The sequence below is a fragment of the Drosophila willistoni genome, chromosome 3R, assembly GCF_018902025.1.
Source record: "Drosophila willistoni isolate 14030-0811.24 chromosome 3R, UCI_dwil_1.1, whole genome shotgun sequence".
Lineage (NCBI taxonomy): Eukaryota > Metazoa > Arthropoda > Insecta > Diptera > Drosophilidae > Drosophila > Drosophila willistoni.
The window spans coordinates 10,928,310-10,943,429 of NC_061086.1; the positions used below are offsets into that span (position 1 = coordinate 10,928,310).

Genomic DNA, 15,120 nt, shown 5'->3' on the forward strand with positions numbered 1-15,120 from the left:
AGACTTCTGGCAACATTACGATACTCCAAAAGGGACAACAACAAAATTATATTCGCTGCGTAATTAATTAAATTTTTATTCAGTAAAATCACAAGGAACTTGGTAAAAAGTGGTATCATCTCAGCGTAGCAATTGTGTTCAATGTAAGTTCAAGTGTTTAAGCACATAAGCTAGTGGAAAAAACAATAAGAAAGTTGTGTTACGCAGCGAAAAAGTGTAAAACAAAACGGAAAATGCCAATGGAGCCCCCCTTCCCATAAAAAAACATACATATGTATACATACACACAGACACTAACACAGAGATGGCAATTGTATTTGTAGTAGTGGGGAGCACAAAAACAAGTAATTTGTGGGCGAGAGGAGAGGAGCCTAAAATCTCTTGATTACCAAAGAAAAAAATTGCACCATATTCAAAATTACACCCCCATCCTCACCTAGAAAATGGGCGTTTCGTTTTTTTTAACTATTCCTTGCTGTTGTCAATATTTGCGTCTTGTCTTTTTCATTAGATAAATCACATTTCATATAAAGATCGCAGTGACCTCGTAACGATTTTTTTTTCCTTTGTTTGTTGTCTTGCACTTTCTCTGCCAACTAATAATAAGTAATCATCAACAATTTGTTATCGCTACAATGCGGGTGCCTCCCCCCACCCTATCTCCTTTCTTCCGTTGTAAATATTACTAAGTGATCATTCATTGTTGTGAGGTTTAATGAGTCATGCAATTCTGATTCGGACTTATCATCATTTAGTCTGTGTTGGCATACGAGGAAAACTCATTAAACACCCCCCACTCCGAGCTGTAGTTTCTTTTTTTTTTTTGTTTTTTGTTTGTTTTAATTTAATTAACTAAAATCCATTTCGCATATTTTTAACTAAGAATCAATATACTATATCGTAATGTATTGCAGCCTACCACTCAACAGCACTTAAGATAGCTAGAGGAAGCAAAGCACAAACACAGAAGAATCAATCGAAATGGCCACCCGTAAGAAATCCTTGCTTAAGGTCATCATTTTGGGCGACAGCAGCGTTGGCAAAACATCACTAATGAACCAATATGTAAACAAACGATTCTCTAATCAATATAAGGCCACAATCGGTGCGGATTTCTGTACAAAAGAGGTTGTAGTCAATGATCGTGTTGTCACAATGCAGGTATGATGTCATCTTTGGCTTTTCATCATTTTTCTTTTATTTATCATCTTTGTATATGTCCCGATTCGTTGCAGATTTGGGACACTGCTGGCCAGGAACGTTTCCAATCGCTCGGTGTGGCCTTCTATCGCGGCGCCGATTGTTGTGTCCTTGTCTACGATGTTACGGCACCCAATTCGTTTAAGAATCTCGACTCGTGGCGCGATGAGTTCTTAATACAGGCCAGTCCCAGGAATCCAGAGCATTTCCCATTTGTGGTGTTAGGCAATAAGGTCGATTTAGATAACCGTCAGGTGTCCACGCGTCGGGCGCAGCAATGGTGCCAATCGAAAAACGATATTCCCTACTATGAGACTTCCGCCAAGGAGGGCATCAATGTGGAAATGGCGTTTCAGACTATAGCTAAGAATGCACTGGATCAGGAGGCAGATGCAGAGGTTATTAACGATTTTCCAGATCAGATCATATTGAATTCGCAAAACAATCGTCCGGGCAATCAAGATAATTGCCAGTGTTAATCCAGCAGCAGCAAGAACAACGCAACGTGCATAATTGCAAAAAAAAAAAAACAAAAAAAACCTATATTATAATTAATAATATATATATATAAATATGCAACATAATAATAATGGCGATGGACAGAAAAGTGTTCTAAGATTAAGTAAAACAATTTGAGAAAAAAAACAGCATAGTAATTAATTACCAAATAGGCAGCAAAGTTCAGATTTCATACATACAAAGCGCGATCCCCGTACCGTTCGGCTTAACCGTTCTTTAAATATGCATATGCTCTGTGTACTCGTAAAAAATTATCAAAAATTAAATTCATACCTAATTAAAACATACAAATATCCTACACTCACTCCCCCGCCCGTCCTAAAACTATTTCTGCCATTTAATTAGCAAATTTGTAGCACGCAAAAAAACAGGTGGAGCATTATCAGAATTCAATTAATTAAAACAGCATACACGACTCCAACAAAACAAAAAAAAAATCTTGTGATTGTAAATTTAATAAAAACAATTTTCTTTTTAACAAAACAAAAAAAGGAAATATAATTAAATATATTTAATTATTTCTATGCACGTTTCAAATTGGCAAAAGTTAAGCTAAAGAAGCCGCACATTTGAAATTTACTTTAACTTCAGCATAAATAATAACCATACATATAAAATATTTCTTGTATGTACTATATTCCATGTATTATTACTGTTTATTCGTTGCCGTTTTGGATTTGTCGGATTTGTATGTACTTTTTGTGTAATTTGTCATTCTTTTATTGTTTTATACCATATAAAAATTAAAAAACATAAGCTGAGAGCAAATAACTGTTAAAACTGTTTATTGTGTGCTTTACAGCGCACTGTTAAACGCATTTGGGTCAGCTGTTTCTGTTAATTGTGTGTTGTCTATTCTTTTGTTTTGGTTTACTTGAAATGGCTGCTCCATCACCACCAGCACCGCCACCACCTGGGACAATAATTGGCCTAAGGATTCCACCAAAACAACAAGACGAGCAACACCACTCAACTGTCATACAAATGCCCAATGACGAATGTGCCTGGGCACAGGGTTATCCAAATATTCAAAAGGGTTGCTTCTTGGGTCGTGTCTGTCAATATGCCCACCCAAAGCAGTGCCAATACTATGAGATCGAAAGTCTGCTTCAAGTTAGTTCATTTACTCATCATAAAAAGGAACCATTATCCCGATTGAAAGTCTCAATATTCTTAGGTCGGACCGACATGTGGACTAGTGGCCTTGAGTATGATGTTTAATGGAGAGCCCACACCTGCAGAACTTTTGGCAGATGCCAAGAAGAATAAGTACACCTTAAACGGTGAAATGTTCAGTGCTCAATATTTGTACGAGCTAACCCGTAGAAATCTGGATCGCCGCACTGGATCCTGCCAGCTCCATGAGGGTGCTCTGGACTGCGATAAAATAAAGAAACTTTTGCGAGCAGGCGGTTGCTTGCTGGTGCCGTATCCTTTAAAAAAAACTAAAAACATAAGGTTACTTAATTTTAAGCTTGGATTTGAATTTCGATTTAAATTGGAATTCATTTCATGCCATCTGTTGCGCGTTACAGCTCGTTCGGTGTAGTTAGTGTTGTGAAACAAGTTTATTGTGCGGTGCTTTGCAGTGGTAATTTTCAAACAGTGTTGCCAGAATTTGCAAATCTTTCCCAATTGTATTTGTTTGATTTTTGCTATTTGTTTTAATTTATCAGTTGAAAACAATATACTTATCAATTAAATGGCCACCGAAGAGGAACAGGTAAGCCGCACCAACAATATGTCAAAAGAATTGCACTAATCGGTGTACTTTTAGCTAAGTCAAGTCATCTTGCCGGTAAAGGAGCCACTGGATCTTATCCGGCTAAGTTTGGACGAAAAGGTTTATGTGAAGATGCGAAATGAACGGGAGCTGCGTGGCCGTTTGCATGTAAGTTTGCTCATTCATCAATTGCAGCATTGTTCATTTAAGTCATTATTTTTGCGGGCACAGGCTTTTGATCAGCATTTGAACATGGTGTTAGGAGATGCCGAAGAGACTGTCACCACAGTCGAAATCGACGAGGAGACATACGAAGAGGTCTACAAAACCACAAAACGAACCATACCCATGCTATTTGTGAGAGGTGATGGTGTTATCCTAGTCTCGCCGCCAATGCGAGTGGGTTAGAGTTAAATTGAGATCCTTTATTGTATAGAAACTCCTTTTTTAATAATAAATATCTACAACTTTGTAATTTGTGCAAGGAGCTCATTTTTGAGTCTTTTCAAGCCTATTGAACAAGTGGTTATCCTTAATTTATTAACGTTTTAGCTACGACGCTGATACGAATCATGCACCATGCCTGAAGTCTGGTCATCGAGCCCATTGGGCACTTGTTGTGGGTTTCCTGGTGGACGAAAACGATGAGGTTGGTATCATCATTGGCGTTTAGCTTAACAACTATATTTAATCCAATTTGTTTGCAGTTTTATGTTTTTGCTCGCCATGGAAAAACACGTAATATAGCCGTTTGGTCACTTGCCACTCTCAGCCAAAGTAATGCAAATTTAACACAATTCGCCCAACCGAAAGGCTATCCCGATTGTACTTTTCACCAGCCAGAAGGAGGCTTGGCTGGACCCTTAGGACTAATGAATCGTTGCATTCTAATTAATGGACTACCACAACAGATTGTTCATGTTTGCTGAGTGGAAAGGGAAATGATTTGTTTATGAACAAAGAAAACAGTTATTTTTTGTTTTGTTTTAAACGTTAATATATTTAATAGTACATTTATAAATTACACGTCTTACAATACATTTTTCACTTTGTTATCGCAATCATCTCGGTTCCCCAAATCTCTTTTTGCTCATTCAATTTTAATTTGCTTATTGTGGGTTTACAGGAAGAGAGTAGAAGAAAAACACTTAGAAGTTTTGCATTATTTTTGCAGTAATGTTTTGCAACTACGATTACAGATTTACATACACATATAGATACAATATATTGTACGGTTTCCTCAATATACACGTATATGTTATATATATGTATATACTATATAGAGAAAAAGATATATTTGATATATATATAACCATTAACCATTCGCTAATACAATTTGTGTTTAAACGTTCCACAAATGGAAAAATCACAACAATAAGAGTAGTACACATTGTATATGGTAAATGTCGATTAGATAGTTATATATGTATATTGTAAGATTTTACATTTAGTTAATATGTCTGATTTTAGATAGTTTCTAGACGACGGGTTTTTGGTTAAATAGCCAAATAGTTGGTAGTTTTTCTTCAATTGAGCCAACTAGCTCTTCTGTAAGCGGCAGTGGATTCTTTTGTCCACAGTTGAGATCAGGAAAAGGCCAATGATTGGCGCACATTGATGGGATGGTATGGAGACATCTAAAGCTGTACTAATTGTAAGTGGAACCATAGTAGTTTGGCTTGTTTAAATATATACCGAAAGAGCAAAATTGAAACGGTAACTACAAAAGTTTACACTCTTCTTGTATATATGATATTTTAGATACGCGTAGTCAAAGTGATTTCATTCTTAGTATTTATAATATGTATGCATTGTATAATAATAAGCAATATTATTGATTAATGGATTCTTTATACGGTCTGATCTGTAGATGTCTGTCTGTCCATGTGTGTGTGTGTGTGTGTGTGTGATGCGGTTTTTGAAAGAATTCACAATTTCAACTTAAACGAGAATTTACTTGCTAATGTAGGGTAATATTTTTTTTATTAACTAAACAAATTTACAGTCACTAATTATTAAATAAATTATCATTCTTTTCAGTTTAAAATATTTATTGCCGCGCAAGTGTCTGCCATCCTTGCTCTATATGTATATGTAGGTATGTTTGTGTGTGTGTGTGTAAATGACTAGGATAATTCAGCACAGGACATGGGAGTGCAGCCTATAAGGGCAATGGGAAAATTCTTGACATGAGTTTGCCATTGAGAGGAGACCTGGAAGAATTTCACTCCAGTCCATTCGGTGCCATCGATGAAGACTATAAAAAGAACATTTAGAATGATTAGTTTCTTTTTTATACAATAATAATAACAATAATTTAATGCCTACCCCTAAGTGGTACTGGATGCGATTGCTTGGGTGAGCAAATCAGGCGTGCAACGCCTTCTACGCACTGCTCCTTCTCGAGATCACGTTCCTTGTCCTTCTTTTTGCCCAGACGCATAACTAAAACGAAATTGATAAGAAATATTTAGGTAATGCTTTCTCCCTGGCAATTCTCCATATGTCTTACTTTGCTTCTGCTTCTTTTCCTTGGTGGCAAAACTAACAGTCAGTCCATTGGACATATCACCCAGTTGCTGTGCATGTTGTGGCAGTCGCCACACCTGCAGATTTCTAAACGTACTCTTAATGCTATTCTTTCCGCCGCCCGACTCACTGCCCCGGGACATGCCGCTCTTCGATTCCTTTGTATGAATCTCACCTGGCCGCACTACGGGCCAATAGTCAACTTGAAGTTCCACAGCTTCCGCAGGTGAACCAGCTAGAGATCCGCTAAATGTCTGTTGCTGCAAGGATGACGGTGTGCTTAGAGATTCGCTGGCAATGCGTTCCCGATGTGATGAAGCCGACGATGGAGGCGTTTGCAACGGCGGCGAAATGCGTCCCATGAGCTGTTGCTGTTGCTGCTGGGGCGGCGAACCGGACAACATGCCATGTACATTGGAGGAGCTCTGATTGCCAATCGGAATTGCTGGACTAGACGATCCACCACTGCCACCTTGATTCGAGCCAGCCATATTCTCTTCAAGATCCAGCGATGCCTGGGCATCGAGATAGCCAATGCGTACATCCTGAAAAAGACAATAAGACCATTTACTCCATACAGTTTAGCTTGACGGGCTCGGCGTCTACTTACGCTGACAAACGGCACAAAGATCTGACAGGAATCCTCATCCTTGTAGTTAACCATAGCCTCTGCTATGGGTATCTGAGTGCAAGGCCCGGCTGCATGTAGATAGCGTTGTATACGCTGCACCAGCTCCGCAATGTCTGACTTGGCCACACCCACCGCATCGGCTAGATTGGCGGTTAGAACGGTGGCATTCACCGTGGTCACAGCGCTGACTGCCGCCGCAGTGGCAGCTGCCCTCTCGCACAGTTGCGTCCAATTGTCGGATCCAAACATGGCCGCATACGTCTGATCCATCTGACTGAGATGGCGGGACACACTGCCGCAGCTGCCGCCAATGGGCACCAGATAGAAGCGCAGATGATTCAACCAGTCTGGCGGACGTACACCCAGCAATTCCACATAGTGACGCAGAGTGGCTCCCTGCAGCCAATCGCCGCCAATAAGTAGCACCTTGACCGTATGCGGTGGCTTGGCATTTGAGTTGCAACTGCAAGACCAAACGGATCATTAGTTACGGGATAAGAGAAGGAACAAGAACGGCCTAGTACTTACTACTTCTGGATCTTGGCCATTAGAGCCTGCAGCACGGCCTTAACCTCGGCCGTGTTTTGCGGCACAAAGGCCGGCTTAAAGGAGTTGGCGAAAAGTGTTACCAGCTTGGCCAGCAGTCCACTGCCACCCAATGCCTCTGGCGGACTGATAATGGTCACCACTTCGGGTATGGCATTGTCCTCACCGGCGAATTCCCGGCTCAGTTGATCGAGAAGCATTTTTCGTGGCTCCACATTGGTGGGCGACAGACACGTCTCCAGCACTGATCTTGGCTCGGAGCTCAAGCTGAGTGTATGCTTACGCTTGCCCCCGCCGCCGCCACTGGTGTTGTTGGTGCCGCTATTGCCCCCACTGCCACTTCCCTGGACTATGTTTTGCGTGTTGCTGGTGGTCCGAAACAGACGCGAACGCTTCTCGGACTGGGCTGGCGTCACCAGATTGCCACTACCCATGCTGGTGGCCACTGAGCTCACTGGGGTCAATTGCTGATATTGCTGCTGGTTCACACGCATGTAGTCCTTGTCTCCACGTGGAGGACTATTCTGGGGATCGGAGTTCTGGCCATCGGCATTGCCCTCATTGCCAGAGCTATCCTGACCGCCGCGATCTGTGGAAAGACATGCAATTAGATATAAATTCAATGGACACAAAGCACAAAAAGGGCTAGACAGACAGACAGACAGACAGACAGGCAGGCAGAAGGAATTGAGGTCATGGGACTAAGAGATGAGTGTGTGTGACTGCGGGGCGGGGGCGGGGAAACATGCACAACAAATGGAGGGCAGCACAGCAAATCAGAATTGTCAGACTAAGAGGCGGCGGTGGCGGTGTCTCAGCAATGTCAAGTGAAACCAAAAATACGCATCCAAAGAGTTTCAAGGTGCTCTTGTGCGCGCGTCACCGTAAAATGTAACCGGAACCGTAGCGCGTAGGCACTACGGCCGTTTCTTTTTGTCACATTCATTCTTCCAACCAACTCGGAGAGGGAACGCATTGTGAATAAATAAATCATAAAAATTAAGGCTGGCCGAAAATACAATTAAAGCGTTTTTATTTTTATTACCACGACGCCCACCAAACACGCGTCCCCAAAATGAAGGTAATGAATGGGCCAATGCGTCCGCTCCCCTCCCTCCTCGCGTCTCCCGGACCTCCGCCGCTCTATTTTAATCAAAAACTAAAGAAAAAAGGGGCACACAAAAACCAAGTTCAAGAAAAATGATGGAGTGAGTCGCCTCGACTTGACGACAATGCCGACAAAGTTCTTTGATTTTCGGTGAAGTGGGATGAGCTGGGGGAGGGAGGAGGACGACGAGAACATGTGTTTTGGGGTTTAATTGGCGGCTTATTTAGTTTTTTTTTTCGTGTCGTTTCGTTGGGATGAAATTCCAATATTTATATAGCGAGCGTGGATCATGCATGCACAATGTCCAACATCTACAAAAAATATAGTTTCCTTTTTTCTCTTTTTATTTAAACAATATGAAAAGCAAACACAAGAGAACAAAACGGGGATGCATAATGCAAGAAACAAAAAAAGCAAACGATTTGGCAGGCATAAACATATATAAGTAAATATATATAGTGTATATATATAGTTGGAAATCATAAAAGGCATATACAGATTGATTTTGCTGCTGTTAGAGTGGAGTGTGTGGAGTGTCTAGTTTGGGGTGGATGATTGTCGGTTGGGTGGGTGGTTGGTCGAGGGAGTCGTATGTAGCTAATGGTGTTGCATGTGTTGTGCATGTGTGGGTGTGTGAGTGTGCGTGAGTCTTTAGTTTGTATTTTTTTTCTTTCTTGGGGTGCGAGGCAGGACAAGGGATTAAAAGAGTTTCTTAATAAACACATACACTCGAAAAAAAAGAACAAGCGTTTCTGTTAAAGAACAATATTTTTCTTTTATACATAGACTAGACACATTCTTTCGTATAAAGCTTCCTATTTTTATGCATTTTGAATAACTATATAAATATTTAATTTTTCTTGGACAGATTAAGTTTCTAATGTTTGAAATCAAAAAGTATGACATTTTTATTTGAAATAGTTGTTCGACAATAACTTTCAAGTATTTAAACCAAGTAGAGGCTGATTTAGCCTAAGGACACAGTTGACCCGAACCTAGGATATCCTGATAATAGAGGGTACAATAATGCTAAAATTTAGGTAAATGCGCAAATAATCCCAATATTGAGAAATATATGTACATACATATGTGGAGAAAATTCATAAAATTTTGCTTTTAAACTCGACATTTTAAAGTTCAGTGGAAAACTACGAAACATCTATAATAAAATAATTATACATTCAGGACTAATTATAAAACTGTTGGGATCTTGAATAAAGTTTGGAATTTGAAAGTCTTTATAAATGAATTTACTAACTTCATTTAGTAGGCTTACTAAATTAAATCCGACTGGATTTAATAAATTTTTAAACCTTGGAAAAAGTTTGTAATTTAAAAGTCTTTATAATTGATTTCATTCAGCAAGTTTGACTTAAAAGAATCGATTTTTGAATGTTGGATAAAGCTCAAATGTTAAATGTCTTTATCAAAGATTTTACTTAGTTTAGTTGAAACACTCTGCGTATACGTTATTTTTGGCTATAAGCGTCTAATGCTAGTTGGCCTAGGGTGGCAAAATCTGTAAGTTCGCGAATAGATTTAAGACTCTTTTACTAGCAATTGTAAATATTTGTTATTAATAGTGGACTAAATCAAATTATTATAAATCAGGATACTAATTTTTGATGATGCATGTTGGATTTTGTTTCTAAATGTTTTCTATTCGGAGTCTTAGTGGAAAATTGGCCAATTTGTTCTTTAAATAGAATAAATTATATAATATTATATGATTTTAAATCTTATATAAACATAAGCTTCATTCATTTAATGAGTTCAACACAGTTTTAATTGAACAATTGGAATAATTTAATGAAAAATTATAAAACTCCACTAAATTGAACGAATTAATTTCATTAACTTTATGTAATTTCAAGTAATTTAAGCGAATTTTGATGTTTTTAAATCATGTAAAGCTATAGTTCTATCTTTTCGAGTGTATGTAGCTACATATTGGTAAAATAGTATATAATATAAAAAGTGAGTGTGTATGTGTTTGAGTGGAGTGTGTGTGTGTGTGTTCGGTGTGGTGTGGTGTGTTGTGCGGTGTGTGTGAACAAAAATTGAATATGGGAAATGATTCTTGGTGTTGTTTTTTTCGCTTTTTGTGATGGCATAGAAGGTGTGGGTTTTTGGGGTGATGGGGGGCAGAGGGTTAGAGGTATACTAGAAATTTAAACTTTTTGTTTTTGTTTTTGGTTTTGCTGTAATTTACACAGACCTGGTGTTGTTGCCGAATTGTTATTGTTTGTTAAATGAATGCATTTTTGGTTTTTGTTATTTTCAATATTGTATGATGAATTGGTCAATTGGTCGCTTTTATCCGATGATCTGCGCTCAGAGTTGCCTGCAAGAGATTTTGAGATTTTTGTTGTTTGTTTGTTTGTTGTTCAAGCCATGCATTATGTATTTTTTGTAGTTGTTGTTGTTTTCATTGTTTGTTGTTCTGATGGTTTTTTTTTGTGGTTTTTAGTATACGAAAAATAATAATTGTAATTCTAATAACATAATAAAATTAATATTGAATACGCTACAAGAGTTTTTGTTTTTGTTTAATTTAAAAATATGATCAATTGTTACTCTTAAAAGCTAAGCAAAGCTACACACATTTTTGTTGTTGTTGTTTATTTTTAAATTTTTCTGTTGTTTCGCATAGAAAAGTGTTGCACAAACTCAAAGAGATAAAGGATAAAGAGAGCGAGAGAGACAGAGAGAGTGACAGAGATAGAGAGAGAGGGCCAAAGGTCAGACAAATGGTGTGTCCATCTCTTTTTTCAGTCTGAGAGTTCTATGTGAAAAACCAGGACACGAATGTGTCCTGCATAAGTGTCTGTGTGTGTGTGCGTGTGTGTACAGCCTTTTGCGTTTACGTGTGAGTGTGTGTGTGTGTCTACCCTTGACCCAAACTTTTAGCAAGTAGACAGAACGACAGGGAGACAGACAGACAGACAGAGAGTTAGGCCAAAAGGAGAAAAAGTCGCTTAATTTATTGTGGCTGCAACATTTCGTTACGGAAACGGATATAATGAAAATAAGAAGCAGCTAACTTCCTTTTCTGATTATTACCCAAAGCTATGGCCATCCTTTATATCACATACATATACATATACTTAGTTGTGCGTGCTTTTGTGTGTGTCTGTGTGTTTGTGTATATATATTTTATTTTTCTTGTCGTTAAACTCAAACGCAACGCATTTAAAGCCAAACAGGAATTAGAGCAAAAATCGCTTAATGAATTCCAATTAACATGAAGAATGCACAAACGCATGGAAAGTAAGTCATAATAATAATTGCATATATACATATATGCTTATATAGTTTTCTCTCTCTTTTCAGACTTACCCGCAGCTCCGCCGCCGACGCCGCCTCCGCCTAGCCCTCCACCATTGCCGGTGATGCTGTCGTGCAGCATAATCCGTGAATTCGTAAAGAACGGACGCAATGATGGCTTTGGCGTCGATCCAATTGATATGCTATCCATATCGGGCCCAGAGTCATCGCCCTCGCAGCATGACAACGATTCCAGCTCATGGAAAAGTGCATCCAAATCCCGTTCACCGCGCAAAGCCGCAGTACCACGATGCGATTCACCCTCAAGCTCCTCGCTGGCCTTGAAGCGCTTTAATAGAGCAACAATTTTTTGCTTTATATTACGCTGCTGTAGCGAAATTGTCTGCAAAAAAAGAGAATATAAACAAAAAGTTTTTATTTAAATTTACTCAGGGATGCAAAGATGAAAAATTTGGCTAATTCTTCATTAAATTAAGTCAAAAAGGGTTTGAAAAACAATTATTTAAATACTTTGTGATTGTTTTAGCGACGTTTTGTGTTGTTGTCTTTCGGTTTCATCAGGCTTTAGGTCATTATTTAAGGTCGTTCGTTAAATACTGTTAAAAAATTGAAGATATTCTTAAACTTGACTGTCAATTCATTATTAAAATCTGTAGTTTTAGGTTTTTTTATGCTTTTCATTCTTCAAGCATTTCTGCATTCTCATACAAGAATTTGTTAGGATCAAAAAAACTGATTCATTAATCCACAATACTTTCCATTATTCCCAATGGAGATAGCTTTCAGTAGTCGGCTTCCAAATGCGACAACAACCACCGACTAGATCAGACTAACCTACCCATTTTTAAGAGCCATGTTCTATTAGAAAGAGCCATATTCTATTAGTTATTAGCATATGGATTATGTTGAGAGAGTCCTTGAAACTTTATGCCAATCAGGGGAGAACTCTTCTCTTAGGATTTCCCTTTGATGTCAATTGATGGTGTAGATAGATTTTTATGCCAACAAATTTTGAAGAGAATTTTGATATCTTTAATTTTACAAGGTAATAAAGTTTATTTTTGCACAACCCTTTTGAAGAATGGAAACAACGTGATGTTAATGACACTTGAAACCTTTTTTTCCCACAACAACTTAATTGCCTTACCCATACACACACACACACACACCCAAACACATACACACCGAGAGGGAGAGAGAAAAACATACGTATTTATATAAAGGTAATAGCAGCAACATTAAAGGCAGCAACCTAAAACCAGGAGACAATTAAACAAAGTCTCAAGGACTCAAAGTGATGGGGTAACAAAATTGATGCAACTTTTTAATTGCTCATCTCATCTCTCTTCTTCATTTTCTACTTTTGCCTGTCATTAGAGGCATGATGATAGGTTGAGACAGAGGAGGAGCCAGCAGGAGGAGGAGGAGGTGTTGTCTTTCGTTTTTACTTGTTTTTTTTTTTTATCAACAACAGACATTTAAATGTTCCTGCATTAAATGGCAATAGCAATAACAGCCACAGGCTTATTTTACACCTGTGCAACACATCCGGTTGGTTACCATATCAGAAGAGGGACAACTGCTCTGGCTCTGGCTTTGGATTTGGCTTTAGCTCTAGGCCATGCTCTCACAAATTGCCATAATTGGTTGGAACAGATTGACTGTGCCTGCGATTTAAATATTTAAGTCAAGTGCTTAAGGTAAACGACACGGTTTGAGCTCCTTGTGTCCTTTGTGTTTTACAACATATATTTCTCAAGTGCGTAAACGTTGTAAATATTTCAAATTGATTTTCTAATTATACCCACAGAAACAGACGTTTGCTTTTTTCAAAGAAAGAGAATTTTTAATAAGGTGCGTGTTGTTTGCGTGTGTTTTGCCTTCTCGTATTCTGACAGTCAGTCAGTCAGGCAGTCATTCATTCATTCATTCATATACATTTACCCTGACTCATTCATACACTAGCCCCATTCACACGCCCAATCCCTCGCACACTCATTGGGGTCTCTCTCTCTCTCATTCTCTCTTATGAGTCGACTTCAAATTTCTATTTCTGTTGACTCTGCATTCATGGACAACAAACAAAGTATTGCATATCTTAAGGCGCCTCACCGTCAGCGACAGGTGTGTGTTAAAGACGTCAGAACCTTTATTCGTGACACGTTGCCTGCGTTTCAAACTTATCTCGGTTATATATTTTTAGAGAAAATCCTTCCTTGGTTCATGACTCAAACGGACATTGGACAAGGACATTAACAAGAATAAGGACAAAAAAGCGTGTTAGGCGGCAAAACGGGATCAAAGTTAAGCGCATTGCGTGGGCAATGCCAACTAAGATAAATAGTACAACTAAAATAAGTTAAATCACAAAGTATTGCAATAGCAAAACATTTTATATAACACGAAGGTGGCTTAGCTTAGTTGCCATGTTTTACAATGTATTTTATACATAAGTTAATCAAGCAAATCAGATGACATAGTCATTGCAAAATATAGTTCTATTTGTTTCTAATGGAAGTGTGGGCGGTAAATTTCGCCATTTACCTACAGTTGTCAAGGCATTAAATGAAATGCAGTTCATGGTCATGATGTCTTCTAAGTAAATGTATGCCAAGTCAAATAGAATCGCATAACAAACGACAACAACAACAACAACAATGAAGACAATATGCCAAGGCCGCCTAAGAAAACAATTGTCAAACTAGTATTTCTATCAGAAAGAAATGTCTATACCATATCTATGTGCATGCATGATATGTACAAATGTACAATATCTAAATATATATAGAATACAAAATATTTTTGCTTTGCGGAAATGATTGCAGACACACGCCTGTTCATATGGGGGGCGGCCCCTGGGAAATGTATTTACAATTTATGCCCCAATATTGAGATACAAAAAATAACAAAAAAAAAAGGGGATTGTTGCGTCAACTGACTTAAAATTTCACAAAAATTGCAAATGCCTAACAATAGAGTCATCAATTTGGCTTATTCCTCTTGTGGTTAAAGTATATACATATATGGTTAATCCATAATGCATTATGTTTTCAGTTTAGTTGGCAGCTAAATACTTAGTTTGTTCAAAAGACAGTCAAAATGAGTCTTTTAACTTCGAATTTGACTAACTAACTTAGCCATTTTATCAAACTATATTTTGTTGTTACCAAATTATGCATTCGATTTACTCGTATTGCTTTTGTTAATCTTTGACTCGTGGATCTTAATTAAAATTTTGTTAATATTTCTCATTTTGTAGTACTCTGCTCTGCTATCTTTCATTTTTCCTCACCCACCTCGCTCCACAGGGGCAATGGCTCTTTCTCCCGCCTTGTATTTGCTGTCTTAGTCAGCGTAAATGTATTAAAAACAAAATACAAAACAAAACAAAAAACACCATAGACAAAAGGTGTGTGTAATCTATATAGATAGCAACAAAATGAGGCAAAAATGATATTTATTCACTTTGCATAATGAAATTTTTCAGCTGCCAAAATTGTAAATCCCCGCCTCGCTCCCTAAAGAGCTACCTAAATATACCTATACACATGATAATATATATATATATGTACATAT

General features: G+C 38.2%; 4 protein-coding genes across 5 annotated transcripts in view; 3 read left to right on the forward strand and 1 right to left on the reverse strand.

Annotated features, from left to right (window-relative positions):
* The first annotated feature begins 8 nt into the window (after positions 1-8).
* On the forward strand, positions 9-2,006 carry LOC6651525 (ras-related protein Rab-7a). Its single transcript, XM_002073517.4, has 3 exons — positions 9-143; positions 915-1,161; positions 1,236-2,006. The coding sequence occupies exons 2-3, from the start codon at positions 982-984 to the stop codon at positions 1,677-1,679; spliced, it is 624 nt and encodes a 207-aa protein (XP_002073553.1). The 5' UTR covers positions 9-143; positions 915-981; the 3' UTR covers positions 1,680-2,006.
* A 555-nt stretch (positions 2,007-2,561) lies between these two features.
* Positions 2,562-4,503, forward strand: LOC6651526 (UPF0692 protein CG33108). Its single transcript, XM_002073518.4, has 4 exons — positions 2,562-2,832; positions 2,897-3,147; positions 3,995-4,091; positions 4,150-4,503. Exons 1-4 carry the CDS (start codon positions 2,599-2,601, stop codon positions 4,369-4,371), a joined length of 804 nt encoding a protein of 267 aa, XP_002073554.4. The 5' UTR covers positions 2,562-2,598; the 3' UTR covers positions 4,372-4,503.
* On the forward strand, positions 3,313-3,917 carry LOC26529536 (U6 snRNA-associated Sm-like protein LSm3). The gene is made up of 3 exons (XM_015176676.3): positions 3,313-3,442; positions 3,497-3,610; positions 3,674-3,917. The coding sequence occupies exons 1-3, from the start codon at positions 3,422-3,424 to the stop codon at positions 3,848-3,850; spliced, it is 312 nt and encodes a 103-aa protein (XP_015032162.1). The 5' UTR covers positions 3,313-3,421; the 3' UTR covers positions 3,851-3,917.
* Positions 4,504-5,475: 972 nt separating the features above from the next.
* The window catches only part of LOC6651527 (phosphofurin acidic cluster sorting protein 2), a 34,170-nt gene continuing 24,525 nt past the window's right edge, over positions 5,476-15,120 (reverse strand). Inside the window, exons 6-12 of one of the 2 annotated variants that reach the window (XM_002073519.4) lie at positions 11,596-11,926; positions 10,475-10,600; positions 7,131-7,737; positions 6,582-7,065; positions 5,955-6,516; positions 5,771-5,887; positions 5,476-5,699 (exon numbers count right to left, since the gene is read on the reverse strand). In XM_002073519.4, coding sequence (XP_002073555.1) covers positions 5,569-5,699; positions 5,771-5,887; positions 5,955-6,516; positions 6,582-7,065; positions 7,131-7,737; positions 10,475-10,600; positions 11,596-11,926 — 2,358 coding nt within the window. In that variant the 3' untranslated portion in view covers positions 5,476-5,568. The remainder of the gene's footprint in view (positions 5,700-5,770; positions 5,888-5,954; positions 6,517-6,581; positions 7,066-7,130; positions 7,738-10,474; positions 10,601-11,595; positions 11,927-15,120) is intronic. The other variant, XM_015176677.3, reaches the window with a different exon arrangement.